This window comes from Pempheris klunzingeri, chromosome 23, assembly GCF_042242105.1.
Source record: "Pempheris klunzingeri isolate RE-2024b chromosome 23, fPemKlu1.hap1, whole genome shotgun sequence".
Lineage (NCBI taxonomy): Eukaryota > Metazoa > Chordata > Actinopteri > Acropomatiformes > Pempheridae > Pempheris > Pempheris klunzingeri.
In genome coordinates, this window is record NC_092034.1 from 777,445 (window position 1) to 793,709 (window position 16,265).

Consider the following 16,265-nt stretch of genomic DNA (forward strand, 5'->3'; position numbering starts at 1 on the left):
TCAGGCCGTGTCCAGCAGGAGGTCGTCGTTCAGACACCCGGGCATGGAGGAGTACTGCTCTCCATCTTTCTCCGCCTCCGTCTCCATGGTGATGTGTTTGGTCGTCTTGGCGTCGGGGCCGACGTCCTTGGAGACCACAGACGTCTTCTCCTTCTTCCCCCCCAACCAGTAGGTCACCATGTCCCCTTTCCCCTGTCACAGACGGAGAGATCCAGAGTGTTAGGCGGCGGCTGTGGAGGTGGAGGTGGAGGTGGACCGCGGCGGGACAGGGCGGCTCACCTTGACCTGCAGCGTCCCCCTGCAGTCCAGCACGTAGCCGCCGATCTCCTCCAGCAGGTAAAACGCACTGGAGCTGCACTGGATCTTCAGGGCTGGAAACACAGCGGTGTATTGTTAGTGACAGGTTCATTAAAGGGTTTGGTTCTGACCTGCTCTTCATGTAAAGCGTCTTGAGATAACGCTGTTGTGAATTGGCGCTCTATAAATAAAGATTGATTGATTGATATTTTGGTGTTTTGGGTTCAAATGTGTTGGAATTGGTCAAATAGATCCCCTCAGATCCTTCTGGTTTAACCACAAACAGCCGTTCTATCGCTCTCTGCACACACACCAGACTACATTCACTAAAACAGGGATTTTAGCTCCCAGAATTGCTGATCAACATCTGTGTAACACACAATAACACAAACACACTGACTGATGGAGGCAGCAGCAGACCAGCAGCTCCTGTGTTCTGGGAGCTAAAATCCCTATTTTAGTGAATGTAGTCTGGTGTGTGTGCAGAGAGCGATATAACGGCTGCAAAAAATCTCAAAATCTGATTGTTTCAGGTTCTTTAAAGTGAAAAACTGCAACTTTTATTGGTTTTACATTCTAATAAATTGAATTCTTTGAGGTTTTGGGCGATTTCTCCAACAAACCAGGATGAAATGATGCTGTAATGGACATTTTTCTCTATTTTCAATCAGTTGAGAAAACAACAGAAAGATCAGGACACTTTCAGTGTTCATAGAGGCATAAATGCTCACTAACTTTACAAGCTCTCCTTAGTGTGGTTTCTATGGTTCCTATGGTGACGCAGCGAGCTGAGGTGGTTCATTGAAAATGCCAGATTATTGTCGGCCCCCCCGTCGCTGCTGACGTCCTCCTATTGGAAACAATGGAGGCACCCACAGGCGCCTGAAAGCACCTTTATGTTGCAGCTATGGACGTTAGACTCAGCGGTGATGTGAAATAGGCTGTTTTCCACAAAGGTCCGTCACCCCTCAGACGTCTGGGTCTCCATGGCAACGAGGAGGGTGTTTAAAAAGTAAATGGACACACAGTCGGTGTAGTGATGTAGATGTGTTAGCGTCGGTGTTACCCAGGCTGGTGGACTCCATCCGAGACGCCGTGTTGACAGTGTCTCCGAACAGACAGTAACGAGGCATCTTCGTCCCGACAACCCCCGCCACCACCGGGCCTAAAGAGAGGGGGGGCATTAAAACTGGTTCAACCATCAGTTTGATCTGTAAAAAGTCTGTCTTTGATTGGCCCGACCCTCACGTTCCCACTCTAAGCCTGAACCATTTTGAAGCCTAGAGTTTGGCTTTTTTGCCATCGCCATCTCTGATTGGTTAGGTTTAGACAGGACCCTCCTCTGATTGGTCAGTGAGCAGGCAGCCCCGCCCCCCTCTTCCTGGTGTATCTTCCTCTAAATGGACCATCATTTACTAAATGAACTGAAGAAGACAGTAAACTAGAGACTGAGAGCAGAAACTCAGCAGGAGTTTCTATGAAAATAATTTACCAGAGTGAATCCCGGCTCGTATCTGCAGCTGTGTGTTGGGTTTGTGGGGGATCCTGAAGGTGCGACAGACTCCCACCAGGTCCAGAGCCATGCTGGCGATCTCTGAGGCGTGGAGGATCCCGTTCTCCTGGGGAACGCCGGACACCACCATGTCTACACGACCACATGACGATACAGTCAACAACGCTAACTCCTCCCCTCATGAAGGCTAAAAGACCCTTTTCACAGCGTGGAGTGAGGACCGATCAGCTGCTGCCAAACTGCTGCCAGACGTTCGGATGAATTTCTGACGTCACTAATTTTGGTCGGCTGTTGTCGGTCCGAGCTGATATGACTCACTGGGTCTCTAACAGTGTGTTTCCACCACATCAGAAGTGAATATTCGCCTCACGTTACTCGCTTCAGTTTGACCACCAAAGCATGTTGGTCTGTTAGTGTGTCTGTTAGCTAACCGGGGCTAATTGACACCTTTTTGCTTTTTGGACAATTCAAAATGTCAGCTGTGAAAAGGGTCTGTGTGTGTGTGTGTGTGTGTGTGTGTGTGTCACCCACAGGCGTCTCCGATGGTTTCCACCTTATAGACGTCGTAGTTGTCGATGATGTCGTCAAACGTGGTGTAGAGCTTGTTGAGGAAGTCCACAACCTGGTAAGGGGTGCTGCTGCTGGACAGCTGTGTGAAGCCCACAATATCACTGCACACACACACACACACACACACACACACACACACACACACACACACACAGGCATTAATACATTAGGATTATAGTTATTGTGAAATGTAGACAGACACACTCAGTAACTTCCTGTCTCTCCTACCTGAAGAAGACGGTGGCGCTGACGTAACTCTGAGCCTGCATCGGTTTCCCCTGTCGCAGGTCATCAGCTACCTGTTTAGGAAGCATACCTGCCACACAAACAGCTTTACTAGAGACAGCCGGCCAAATGGCAGAGTAGAGTAGTTGACAAAATCTGAATGAGCGCTTGTTTCTATTCACTCCTCTTGATAATAAGCAGTCGGTGTTGTTAAACCACCACAGAAGAAGTGCAATGTTAAATGTCACTTTTTATGTAAAAAGCCATAAACCTGCTGGATTTTACAGCGCTCTAGTGATCAACATAAAACAGCTTTATACACTGTAAAGTTTGAAGATTTTGACTGGTTGATTTAAGTGTGGCAGCTGTATAAGTAACTGTATCATCTGCATAGAAACAAATCTTTGCTGGCTAAATGCTCCTTATAATGTTGTTTAAGTAAATATAAACAGAGCTTTGTGATAATATCATCAGCTGCAGCTGAAAAGAAAACATGTATTTTATTTATGTTGTAGCTGTACTTCAGATTTGGACTGAAAATGTCAGTAGCGTCATTAACCAAGGTGTTGTGGTGGACAGGTGTGTGTCTGTGTGTGTCGTACTGTACAGCAGCCTGTCCGTCCTCTGTTTCTCATGCATCAGATCCTGAGTCCGCTCGGCCACCAACACCTCCAGGTGTTTACTGTACTTCTCCATCTGAAACAAACAGTTGTACCTTCATGTTCCATTGAGCTGTGATCGTGCTGAATGAGCAGAAAATCTAAATATTCCTGGATGGAAATTTTAAAAAAATACCACAAACAAACAAACTGATTGAGGCAGCGATTCCTGTGTTCTGCAGGGTAAAATTACTGTTTTTGTCAGTGGAGTCTGGTGGTTATGAAGACCTTCATTTAAACCGTCAAGGGAGGGAGGATTCAATACACGACTGCTGTATGAGACTGCATTAGGTTTAGCTTGCCGTGCCTAATAAATTGGACACTGAGTGAATGTCATAATAAGATACAATTGACACGATGCCATTCGATAAAATTGGATGTGAAATTCAAAATATTTTTAAGCAAATTATATAAAGTTATGAGACATAGTGGCACTAAATGATATCTATCTTTATCTGACTTAGTCTATTACCAGGTTCATCATCATGTCCACCGGGCTGACTTTGACCGGGTTGATCCGGTGAACAAACTTCTTGATTTGGTCAAAGGTCGGTCGGTGGGCGGGATTATGAGAGCGACATCGCCGGATCAACTACAGAAACACAGATGAGATAAAAGACAGCAAAAAGGCTGAGAGAGAGATAGTTTTAAAAAAGTAATATTTACGTTTTAATGGACATAAATACAACATAAAGCATTCAAGCTAGCTAGCATCTTAGCATACAACCAACAAAGATTAGCAATCTGTGATTGTATTGTCCATCAATCAATCAGTCAAACTGTATGTGTATAGCACAAGTTAGTGCAGGATAAAAGTGAAACACTGATAATTAAACAGATTAATGAGCATTTTAACACCAGGAAACAATAATAAAACATTAAAATCAAATTAATCCAGACGGCGTGTATGTACCTCTACGTAGTCGGCAGGACAGGGGCAGGTGTTATCGGCCTTACTGGAGATCAGCTCTGGTAGAGGAGGACACCAGGCGCTCTCCAGACCAGACTCCTCAGCCTGCAGCGTAGTCATTAATTTATCAATTTACTTATCTACTTATCAGTGTATTTATTTGACCGTGATTTAACTCATGAACTGACCAGGAAGGCAGCACACATAAAATACATAAAAGATGCGTCAACACGAAAGTAAACAAAATGATTATCAAGTCACATTTTGCAGCTGGAACTTTGACTATCAATCAATCAATAAATCAATCAATCCCAGAGTTACAGGGGAGTGAATCAGCCAATCAGATTATGACTTACTGGAACAGGGTCACTGCGAGTAGCAATCTCCAGCAGAATGATGGAGTAACTGGAAAAACATGCAAGGTAATCCATCAACATGCAGACGACTGCTGGATCAATTCACAAAATACATTCCAGATGTTTGTGTTTAACAGTCTGTGTAAAGAAGCGTCCTCTGATTGGTCGGTATCAGTCTGTAAAGAAGCGTCCTCTGATTGGTCGGTATCAGTCTGTATAAAGAAGCGTCCTCTGATTGGTCAGTATCAGTCTATAAAGAAGCGTCCTCTGATTGGTCGGTATCAGTCTGTAAAGAAGCGTCCTCTGATTGGTCGGTATCAGTCTATAAAGAAGCGTCCTCTGATTGGTCGGTATCAGTCTGTATAAAGAAGCGTCCTCTGATTGGTCGGTATCAGTCTGTATAAAGAAGCGTCCTCTGATTGGTCGGTATCAGTCTGTATAAAGAAGCGTCCTCTGATTGGTCGGTATCAGTCTGTAAAGAAGCGTCCTCTGATTGGTCGGTATCAGTCTATAAAGAAGCGTCCTCTGATTGGTCGGTATCAGTCTATAAAGAAGCGTCCTCTGATTGGTCGGTATCAGTCTGTATAAAGAAGCGTCCTCTGATTGGTCGGTATCAGTCTATAAAGAAGCGTCCTCTGATTGGTCGGTATCAGTCTGTAAAGAAGCGTCCTCTGATTGGTCGGTATCAGTCTATAAAGAAGCGTCCTCTGATTGGTCGGTATCAGTCTATAAAGAAGCGTCCTCTGATTGGTCGGTATCAGTCTATAAAGAAGCGTCCTCTGATTGGTCGGTATCAGTCTGTAAAGAAGCGTCCTCTGATTGGTCGGTATCAGTCTGTATAAAGAAGCGTCCTCTGATTGGTCGGTATCAGTCTGTATAAAGAAGCGTCCTCTGATTGGTCGGTATCAGTCTGTAAAGAAGCGTCCTCTGATTGGTCGGTATCAGTCTATAAAGAAGCGTCCTCTGATTGGTCGGTATCAGTCTATAAAGAAGCGTCCTCTGATTGGTCGGTATCAGTCTGTATAAAGAAGCGTCCTCTGATTGGTCGGTATCAGTCTATAAAGAAGCGTCCTCTGATTGGTCGGTATCAGTCTGTAAAGAAGCGTCCTCTGATTGGTCGGTATCAGTCTATAAAGAAGCGTCCTCTGATTGGTCGGTATCAGTCTATAAAGAAGCGTCCTCTGATTGGTCGGTATCAGTCTGTGTAAAGAAGCGTCCTCTGATTGGTCGGTATCAGTCTGTAAAGAAGCGTCCTCTGATTGGTCGGTATCAGTCTGTATAAAGAAGCGTCCTCTGATTGGTCGGTATCAGTCTATAAAGAAGCGTCCTCTGATTGGTCGGTATCAGTCTGTAAAGAAGCGTCCTCTGATTGGTCGGTATCAGTCTGTAAAGAAGCGTCCTCTGATTGGTCGGTATCAGTCTATAAAGAAGCGTCCTCTGATTGGTCGATATCAGTCTGTATAAAGAAGCGTCCTCTGATTGGTCGGTATCAGTCTATAAAGAAGCGTCCTCTGATTGGTCGGTATCAGTCTATAAAGAAGCGTCCTCTGATTGGTCGGTATCAGTCTATAAAGAAGCGTCCTCTGATTGGTCGGTATCAGTCTATAAAGAAGCGTCCTCTGATTGGTCGGTATCAGTCTATAAAGAAGCGTCCTCTGATTGGTCGGTATCAGTCTGTATAAAGAAGCGTCCTCTGATTGGTCGGTATCAGTCTGTAATACCTGAACACGTCTCCAGCCAGCGTCGGCTCCATGTTAGAGTTATGAAACTCGGGCGGCATGTACACCTCCAAGAGTCTCTGCTGATAGGTGGAAAGAGGCTCCGCCCCATCATCCCTGCGATACATCCTCAGCCCGTAATCTGACAGGACGGACCACATGTCGGTCAAAACCAGAAAATTAAACTGTCCAATCAGTGTCCAGGATTTATGTTGTGTTCTAGAAATTAAAAAAAACTCAGATGATGCATTTCAATCTACTAATAAGATAATAAATTAGCATTATATAATGTGAAGAATGAAGTCTTAATGTTATGAGAATAAAGTTGCACTTTCAAAAAAAAGTTGTGATATGATAAAACAAAGTTGTAATTTTGAGAAGACATAATATCACAATAACAGTCTTGTGATGAGAATCAAGTTGTATTTTTACTGTTAAAAAACCATATAATTACAATATAAATCATAACATTTTGAGAAAATGTGTTAAACAAGACAAAAAGCCTTTGGGAGTGTATGAACTTCACATATTTATCAAAATCGTTTGACAGCTAATCGATTAATCTTCTTAATCATATTACCGGTTATTTTGCAGACCCAGCGGTCGTCTAAGACACAGTTCAGGGACTTGAGTCGGCCGTGACAGACCCTGTGTTGGTGGAGGTACGACATCCCTCTGGCGATGTCTGTAGCGAAGGAAAACCTGGCAGAGTGTTTAAAGAATGTTTAAAGTGTTTAAAGAATATTGTTCTATTGTGTCTTACGTCAGATGACAAGTGTGTGTTTGTGAGTCTACCTGAAGCCCCAGTTCAGCGGGACCTCCTCGTTAAGAAGAACATCATTAAGGCTTCCTTTCGGGCAGTATTCGGTCACTATGGCAACATTGGGCACCTCAACGCACCCGCCGATGAACTTACACAGGTTGGGGTGATCAAGCTCCCTGGAGACAAAATACCACATTTTATATCTGAGGCTCCGTCCTCCATGAAGTCTTTCAGAGAGTTTCTCCGGCTCAGGTTTAGCTGGTCTGGTCCTTAAACTGATGTTGGAGCTTCTAACAGGATCAAACAGGCTGCGTTTCTTCTTCTGCTGTTTTAAATGTGTCTCTAACAGGATCAAACAGGCCGCGTTTCTTCTTCTGCTGCTTTAAATGTGTTTCTTGGATGTACTTCCTGCTTTGTTGTGCTGCAGCTACAGACAGCAGCTAAAGTCACAGTCAGAGTGTTTCTCCATCCCAGATGTCTGGCCTGGTGCCCCCCCATTAGAGAATAATACTGATGTGCTGCTGGAATATACCACTGACAGTCTGCACGGGGGCTTTTATTTTGAAAACTGAGTGGATTCTCTTTGCCGTTTCTCTGTCTGACTTCCTGCCGACATCTTTGCGCTGAGATGTTTGGTGTCCGTCAGAAACAGACCAGGAGCGAATCTTTAGCTTCTACGCAGACGCTCTCAGATTTAGCCTTGGGGGTCGTATTAGATATTAGATGAGGAAACATGACGAGTGTGTGTGTGTGTGTGTGTGTGTTACCTGACTTGTTTGACTTCCTGTCTGATGGTTTTGGACAGAGAGAAGGTCTTTGTTTGAATCCTTTTGATGGCCACTGTCCTGCCGTCACTGGAGAGGACATTAGTTTGAATACAGGATCCATGAAACAACAACATCCATTAACTAGACGTGTTTGTAATGCTTCTAATATGAAGCTATGTTGCATGTATGTCTGTGCTATTTCTGAAATACATTGTGAGACGTGGTTAGGGTTAGGGTTAGCCAACACAAAGCTAGCCAACACTTTCGCTAACGTTAGTTGAATATCGATAACGTTAGCTGCATTTGTCAAGCAAAGGAAGCCAGTTAAAGACCTCAGGGTCCACCAGCATCAACACAAAATGAAAGATACTCGTAGTTGCTTTAACTTAATGTTTGATCAGAAATAGAAGCTTTTGCCAATTTTAAGGCAAACTCTGTGTAAGACTGCTTGTCTTCAAACTATATTTTATATTTGAGAACTTAATTTTCTTAGAAGAGTAGTTAGAAGTACAGTTTTAGTCAGTACCCAAAGTTGGTACCAGCAGTTAGGCTTTGTATCTCTAATAGTATAGTAACACTCAACGCCTAACCAGCACCATCAATAAGACTGCTACTGTGTTGACAGCATGAATGAGGCTCAAACAGACAGACAGGTGGACGTACTATATCCCAGTGCAGGTGAACAGTGTTTTTCGGCCCCCTGGTTGTCCTGTGTAGGAGCTGAGAGCGGTCACACAGCTGGTGTTACTGTCGCTGTTACCCACCGGTACGCTCATTATACTGCCCATGGTCATACGAGCTTCCTGATCTATAGAGAGAGAGAGCGACAGAGGAGGGGGCACTTACTTCTGCCATGTAGAGAAAGGCAAATATCAAACGGACCTTTGGTGGACCAATCTGGTTCAGTCAGTTGGTGACACATTTGGTTTGTGTACAATTTGAACAGCTAATGGAGAAACATTACTGACATAAAGTAGTGCCTCATCTGCATACAAAGATATGCAGTATGCCTTAGTGGCTGAATAAAGTAATAAAATAAATAATTTTTCGTCCATTTCTGAATTTTTTTTAACTGTTCCGACGAGTTTAAACCAGTTTAAGACCTCCGTTTTAGACCTGTTTCTGCCCGTTTTAAATCATTTTGTCCAGTTTACACCAGTTTCAGGACCAACCAAATTGGTTTGTGGCAGTTTAAACTAGTCTGATCTGCATTGTTTCACACCTTGTTTTATTGTCATGAAGTCGATGACCCAGCTCTCGTCCCACAGCAGCTTCTGTTTCTGGTACTTCAGCCACTACATAAGACAGATTTATCGATTAGTTTTCATTACTGTGCCATTTTAAAGTATTTGTCAGGGTTTCTGTTTGACAAAGCCTGTTATGTGAGTTCTCACCACAGCAGTCAGTGCGACGCAGAGGCAGAGCAGGCTGAGCGGCAGGCCGATGGCCAGCTTGGTGGCCGGGGTCATCGGACATTCACCACAGTCAGCTGGACAGGTGGAACAAAGCTCCGCCTCCTCACAGACACCATCACCACACACTTAAGAAGGCAGAAAAGAGGATTAACGTGCATCTTAATTGGTGTTTTGGAGCAGCAAAACTACTCAAACTGTTTGATTAGGGTCATATATTTGCTGATAGTAGATAGTGCCCTGAGGACTTTCCCACACCAAACCCAAACCCTTAAGTTCCCCACATGTGACCTTAAACCAAAAGATAAGTTTCTTTAACCTAAACACAAACATAAAGTGCACGTTCATTTGTTATATAATGTTTAAACATAAGCAGATTGCCCCCTCTATGTTTGGAACAACTTTCTCTCTACTGTTGTCTGTCTAGTAAAAGTACAAAATGACCCAAAACTTTGTGGCCTAGTGAAAATAGAGGAAGAACAAACATTAACATGACCTACCTACAGCAGGCTGCACGGTGCTTTTTGCCTCAAGAGCAACCTGCATGCGACCGACTCGTATATGAGCGATGAGCGAGGTTAAGCCAGCGTGGACCAGAACTACCTGCAAGACAGTCGAGTCACTCATCAGAGGGTTCACCAGGTCGCTGAGGAACAGCCATGGATGTGGTGGCACAATTTAACGCCAGAGTCACTGAAGCCAGTTAACACTTCGCTAAGCTCCTCCCTAGAACGGCCACTGTCCAATCCTACGTTAGCAACCGTAACTAGGCACTGGGGGCCAGCCAAGCTTTCAGATGTCTCCCTGAGGCCACATTTCAGAACAAGGGACAAATGCCAAAACAATGTACATTTAAATTTAGATTTGAATTTAGTTTGTTCTAAAAAATGGAGCTGACTCATCTGTAGGGAGTTTCGGAGTTTCTATATCAGCAAAACGGCCAAAGAATCTGGACGATAGTTGAAACTTTGGTGATATAAAGGAGTGTATCATCTGCATACAAACACATGCAGTATGCCATAGTGACTTAATAAAGTTTGGATAATTGACTATAACTAGGAAGCCACATTCAAATCACATCATGACTCTCCAGATAAACATTAACAATCCTTTAGATGTTTTGTGTATCGAAGGCGAGCTCTACCTCTACAGGGATCTGTCATAGTTTGAGCTAGTGACATGATTGCTAATAGTTGACCTAATAACCAAAAAGGCACCATTGTTTTCAGGTTTTGGACCCCGAGCGTGACGTTATGAGTTGATATTTTCTGTATACACGTACCCACTAACAATTTTTGCTTGTTCACATCTGATTTAGAAGGAAAAGGGCAGACAGATTCTGTTTCCATGTGCTTGAACAGCAGAGGAATTTAAACTGTAACGTTGGACATCTCTCAAACATGAGAACTGTGAGGACCATTGGACTTCATACCTATTTCTACTACTGTTGCAGCACTAAACTAAATTCTTCTGTCACTGGCCACCCATAGGTTTTATCGCACCTGCAGTCATGCAAGGAGGGGGATCTCTCTTTGAGTCCCCCTGCTGAGAATTCTTCCATTTAGTCTTTACGTTTTGAGACGATAATCTTGACCTGTCGGAGGAGTGTTTTACCTTTGCTGTCCAGTTGGTTTGGGTCATCTTGCCGGAGGTAGAGATGGTGTGTGTGAAGATTTTTCCGTCGTCGGGAATCCAGGGGCCACAGATGCTCTCTGATGCCTGAAAGTTGGCTTATTTAATGCTTCTTGGTTTAATGTCTTTAAAATGTCATTTTGTCAAATAGTGGCAGATAAATATCTGAGGATGAAAACTAATGCAGAGGATGAATAACTGGTACTTGACTTGAATATATCCTATAAGAGAGAGTTTCTATGTTTCCATCACTACATTTTAGACGGAAATAGTTTTGATCCACAACATGGCTGGACAACAATCAATAGCCACATTTTTTTAAGGTAAAGTTTGTGATGAAACAGCATTAGAAGTCCTGTAGTGCTGCAGAGATGCAGTGGCCATCGAATGTTGCTCTCCAGACCCAACAAATGTCACATCATCATGATTTTCATATTTTTTTCAGTGAGAATGAAAATTGTGACACAAAACTCATCATTCCTGCTAATTGTAAATCATATCACGATGATTATATCTGTCAATATAATCACCACAGGACCTTTTTTACCGTATCAGACCCAGATGTCAGGCAGTGGCTACGGATGCAGATTTTACATTCCAGATGAATTAATATTATCTGGTTTTATTTCCTGTTGTTACATGTAAACTGTTATTGAAATGTTAGCTAACATACAGGGGCTAGCTGTGGATTTTTTAAAATCTTTATTAACTATCACAACATTTTAGAAATCGCTACAGCTTCCAAGAGTGAGGACATAAAATAAAGAGAACGTTAATAATGAATAATCGAAGTACGCACCATGTACCCCAGAGGACAGGAGTGAATGTTAGCGTGATGAATGCAGCAGTTTTCTCCGTCAGCGTCTTTCCAGTTGGCCGGACAGTCGTAATGTTCACAAAACCTCCGAGCTGCTTCAGCGGTTCCTATGGAGCTAAACGCAAATACGAACCAGGATTCAGACCAGGATCAGATCCAGTTTGGATCCCAGTAGAACGTAGTCCTCCAGTCTTAAAGTCAGTCAGTCAGTCCGGCTGTAAATGTTTTAACCTGTGTGTGAAGATGTGGTTTTCGATGGCCCACTGGTAGAAAGAGTCCTGCGCCGTTACCGAGTATGTGACGCTGAACACCTCGCCGGTCTTCACCGTCTCTGGAGGACGGACCACCCACGCCATCTCCAGGCCTGGGCGACAGACATTAACCAGCCAACGGACAAAGAGAGTTCAAACCGAGGAAGGAATTAGTTTTATTTCTACTTGATTTACTCATGTAGAGGCAGCGTTTACTTATTGGTTCATACCACAGTCTTTATGTTAAATAAAATGACATAATCATCACATTTCGAAAACACAAATTAATCATCATTTCCTTCCTGTTGCACAGTTTGAACCAATACCAGCAAAAATTAGACAAAGTCCAAATACTCCCAAAGGCTTTTCATTTTGTTTAATACATTTAATTCTTAATTTAATCTAATTTAATCCCAATTGGTTAAATTTGAATTTAGTTCCTCCCAAAAAAGGGACTTTCCAAATCTTATCGTTTTAAAGGGGACGTGACGCCAATTTGACATCGTGGTCAGACTGTGTGATTGGGCCCAAAAATAATTTTTTCCACAGACTCTTATTGTGAAAGAGACGTCTGTAAATCAGAGGGTAAACGACTCGTTTCACCGTCAGAGTTTGATCCATTCAGTTTGAAAACATTTGGAAAGTCTAGAAGAGCTGCACGATTAAATTGTTTTATCCCCATTCAAGTTAGCGGAGGGCTAACAGGAAGTTAGAGGAGTGCTAACAGGAAGTTAGCCAGGTTAGCAGTCCCAAGACGCTAATCCTCCAGGCTCTACGGCCCAACGATGAGGAGGATCTGGGCACTTTTTACGCTCCAGAAGTCGACCTTTTATGTCTTCATGCTGCACTGAGCAGCTTTGATGGGAAAAGTTTTATTTATGACTCAAACTGGTGGAAAGTTTCCAAAAACTCTGCGCAAAATTCAAATCGACAAATGAGAATTGGATCCACAAACCCCCCATCAGGAACATATTCACAAATTAATTGAATCATTTGTTTGAGTATTTCAGGATCTGTTTTCTGTTTGCAGGCGCTGCTCTCACCTCCACAGTCGATCATGTTGTACTCGTTGGGTTGGTCCAGAGGCCAACAGTCGTACTCACTGTTGTCCAGGTCATGCCAGCAACACGCCGGCCCGACACACAAAACACACACCTAGAAACAACACACACACACACACACACACACACACACACACACACACACACACACAGAAAAACATCTGTGTTCACACATAAATGAATATAAATGAGAGGAGGAGGATGGATCCGACACAGAAGTATATATCCAATAAAAGCCAATAAAAATGCCTGTGAATTAGCTTTAAAATGTAATTAGTAATTAAAATTAAATTCAGAAAAGCCCCTTTATCAATAAACCAACATCTGGAATAAAGGAGATTTATAAAAAGAATCACACTGACCGGGGTTTTAAATCCTCTACAGCTCATTAAAAGAAGCAGAAAAGCTCATCAGACGACCTGAAGCCACGTTTTTAAAACAGCGATGAACAAAAGAGCGAGAAGGAATCAGCACACGTTCATTCGGCCCTTCAAAATAAAACGCACATCAGCTGAACACCTGTTGGTGATGAAATGAGCCTCCGTTCACCTCAGTTTGATTTAGATAACGGCAGAAGGAGCAGATGTTGGATGTGAAGTCTTACCCAGAGCACCAGCCAGAGTCTTCTCTTCATGCTGAGCGACAGGGCGGCTTTAAGGGACAGGTGGACAGACAGGTGGACGGACAGACAGGTGTCCACGCAGCGCTGCAGCCTCTGAGCCTCTGAGCGTCTGAGTCCAGACTGGGTGAGGAGCAGAGCCTGTAGAGAGCCCTGCTCACGCTGGGGTCAGTACCTCTGTGGTGCTCGCTGCCCTCTGCTGGAGGCTTCTGTCGCTGCAGGTTTTCTCTTAAAGGTCCTGTTTTTGTAATAAAAAGTCTTCTCTACATGAAAGCGTGTCCCCAGACCCTGAAGCCGTGAGGACAGGCCGTCCTCCCTCTGCTCGTCCTGCTCCATCCTTCAGGAAGTGTGTGTGAAAACGCCCTGTTTGTATTTGGCCCCGTTTGTGATGTCACACACGGGGATCTGTTGATCATGTGACCTCCCCCAGACCTCCTATTCGCTCAGGGCTGCTTCCTTAGCGAGGGTTAGCGTTAGCGGTACGACCTCAGGGGGGTCGGTACCAGCCTCAGACTTGAGGCTGTAGTTTTTGTAGTTTATTTATCAGGTTAGCCTGTAGCTGTGGTGTTAGCATGTAGCATGTAGCTCGGCTAATGTGGCTTCCAGTTGGTGAGCACCAGGAAAGGAGCTGACCAATCAGAGCACACCGGGCTTTTTTGGGGGGGGGCTTGTATTGTTGTGTGTATATTACAGTACTGTGTGTATCAATCAGGAATCAGGAATTCAACAGGAAGGATTCAAGAATCCCCACAGAGCAGCTCAGAGATTAGATTATAGTATATGATCTAATAGATTCTAGTATATGATCTAATAGATTCTAGTATATAATCTAATAGATTCTAGTATATGATCTAATAGATTCTAGTATATAATCTAATAGATTCTAGTATATGATCTAATAGATCCTAGTATATGATCTAATATATTCTAGTATATAATCTAATATATTCTAGTATATAATCTAATATATATTCTAGTATATAATCTAATAGATTCTAGTATATGATCTAATAGATTCTAGTATATAATCTAATAGATTCTAGTATATGATCTAATAGATCCTAGTATATGATCTAATAGATTCTAGTATATAATCTAATATATTCTAGTATATAATCTAATATATTCTAGTATATAATCTAATATATATTCTAGTACATAATCTAATATATTCTAGTATATAATCTAATATATATTCTAGTATATAATCTAATAGATTCTAGTATATGATCTAATGTATTCTAGTATATAATCTAATAGATTCTAGTATATAATCTAATATATATTCTAGTATATGATCTAATGTATTCTAGTATATAATCTAATAGATTCTAGTATATAATCTAATATATATTCTAGTATATAATCTAATATATTCTATCATATAATCTAATGTATTCTAGTATATAATCTAATATATATTCTAGTATATAATCTAATATATATTCTAGTATATAATCTAATATATTCTAGCATATAATCTAATGTATTCTAGTATATAATCTAATATATATTCTAGTATATAATCTAATATATTCTAGTTTATAATCTAATGTATTCTAGTATATAATCTAATATATTCTAGTATATAATCTAATATATAATAGTATATAATCTAATATATTCTAGTATATAATCTAATATATATTCTAGTATATAATCTAATGTATTCTAGTATATAATCTAATGTATTCTAGTATATAATCTAATATATATTCTAGTATATAATATAATATATATTCTAGTATATAATCTAATATATTCTAGTTTATAATCTAATGTATTCTAGTATATAATATAATATATATTCTAGTATATAATATAATATATATTCTAGTATATAATCTAATATATTCTAGTATATAATATAATATATGTTCTAGTATATAATCTAATATATTCTAGTTTATAATCTAATGTATTGTAGTATATAATCTAATATATTCTAGTATATAATATAATATATATTATAGTATATAATCTAATATATTCTAGTATATAATATAATATATATTCTAGTATATAATCTAATATATATTCTAGTATATAATCTAATATATTCTAGTTTATAATCTAATGTATTCTAGTATATAATCTAATATATTCTAGTATATAATCTAATATATATTCTAGTATATAATCTAATATATTCTAGTTTATAATCTAATGTATTCTAGTATATAATCTAATATATATTCTAGTATATAATCTAATATATATTCTAGTATATAATCTAATATATTCTAGTTTATAATCTAATGTATTCTAGTATATAATCTAATATATTCTAGTATATAATCTAATATATATTCTAGTATATAATCTAATGTATTCTAGTTTATAATCTAATGTATTCTAGTATATAATCTAATATATTCTAGTATATAATCTAATAGATTCTAGTATATAATCTAATATATATTCTAGTATATAATCTAATATATTCTAGTATATAATCTAATAGATTCTAGTATATAATCTAATATATATTCTAGTATATAATCTAATATATTCTAGTATATAATCTAATATATATTCTAGTATATAATCTAATATATATTCTAGTATATAATCTAATGTATTCTAGTATATAATCTAATGTATTCTAGTATATAATCTAATATATATTCTATATTACAGTACTGTGTGTCAGTGTGTGTGTGTGTGTGTCACGCCCCCCCCCCCCTCCTGCTCT

General features: G+C 40.6%; 1 protein-coding gene across 1 annotated transcript; it reads right to left on the minus strand.

Annotated features, from left to right (window-relative positions):
* LOC139223171 (atrial natriuretic peptide receptor 1-like) lies at nucleotides 1-13,906 on the minus strand. The gene is made up of 24 exons (XM_070855143.1): nucleotides 13,838-13,906; nucleotides 13,556-13,693; nucleotides 12,934-13,045; nucleotides 11,871-12,003; nucleotides 11,622-11,754; nucleotides 10,805-10,909; nucleotides 9,691-9,793; nucleotides 9,173-9,318; nucleotides 9,001-9,073; nucleotides 8,442-8,586; nucleotides 7,779-7,865; nucleotides 7,044-7,187; nucleotides 6,829-6,950; nucleotides 6,252-6,390; nucleotides 4,531-4,579; nucleotides 4,178-4,279; nucleotides 3,737-3,856; nucleotides 3,208-3,301; nucleotides 2,609-2,696; nucleotides 2,342-2,481; nucleotides 1,790-1,942; nucleotides 1,364-1,462; nucleotides 280-371; nucleotides 1-192 (listed from the first exon to the last, which is right to left on the minus strand). The coding sequence occupies exons 1-24, from the start codon at nucleotides 13,904-13,906 to the stop codon at nucleotides 1-3; spliced, it is 2,778 nt and encodes a 925-aa protein (XP_070711244.1).
* Between the last annotated feature and the right edge of the window lie 2,359 nt (nucleotides 13,907-16,265).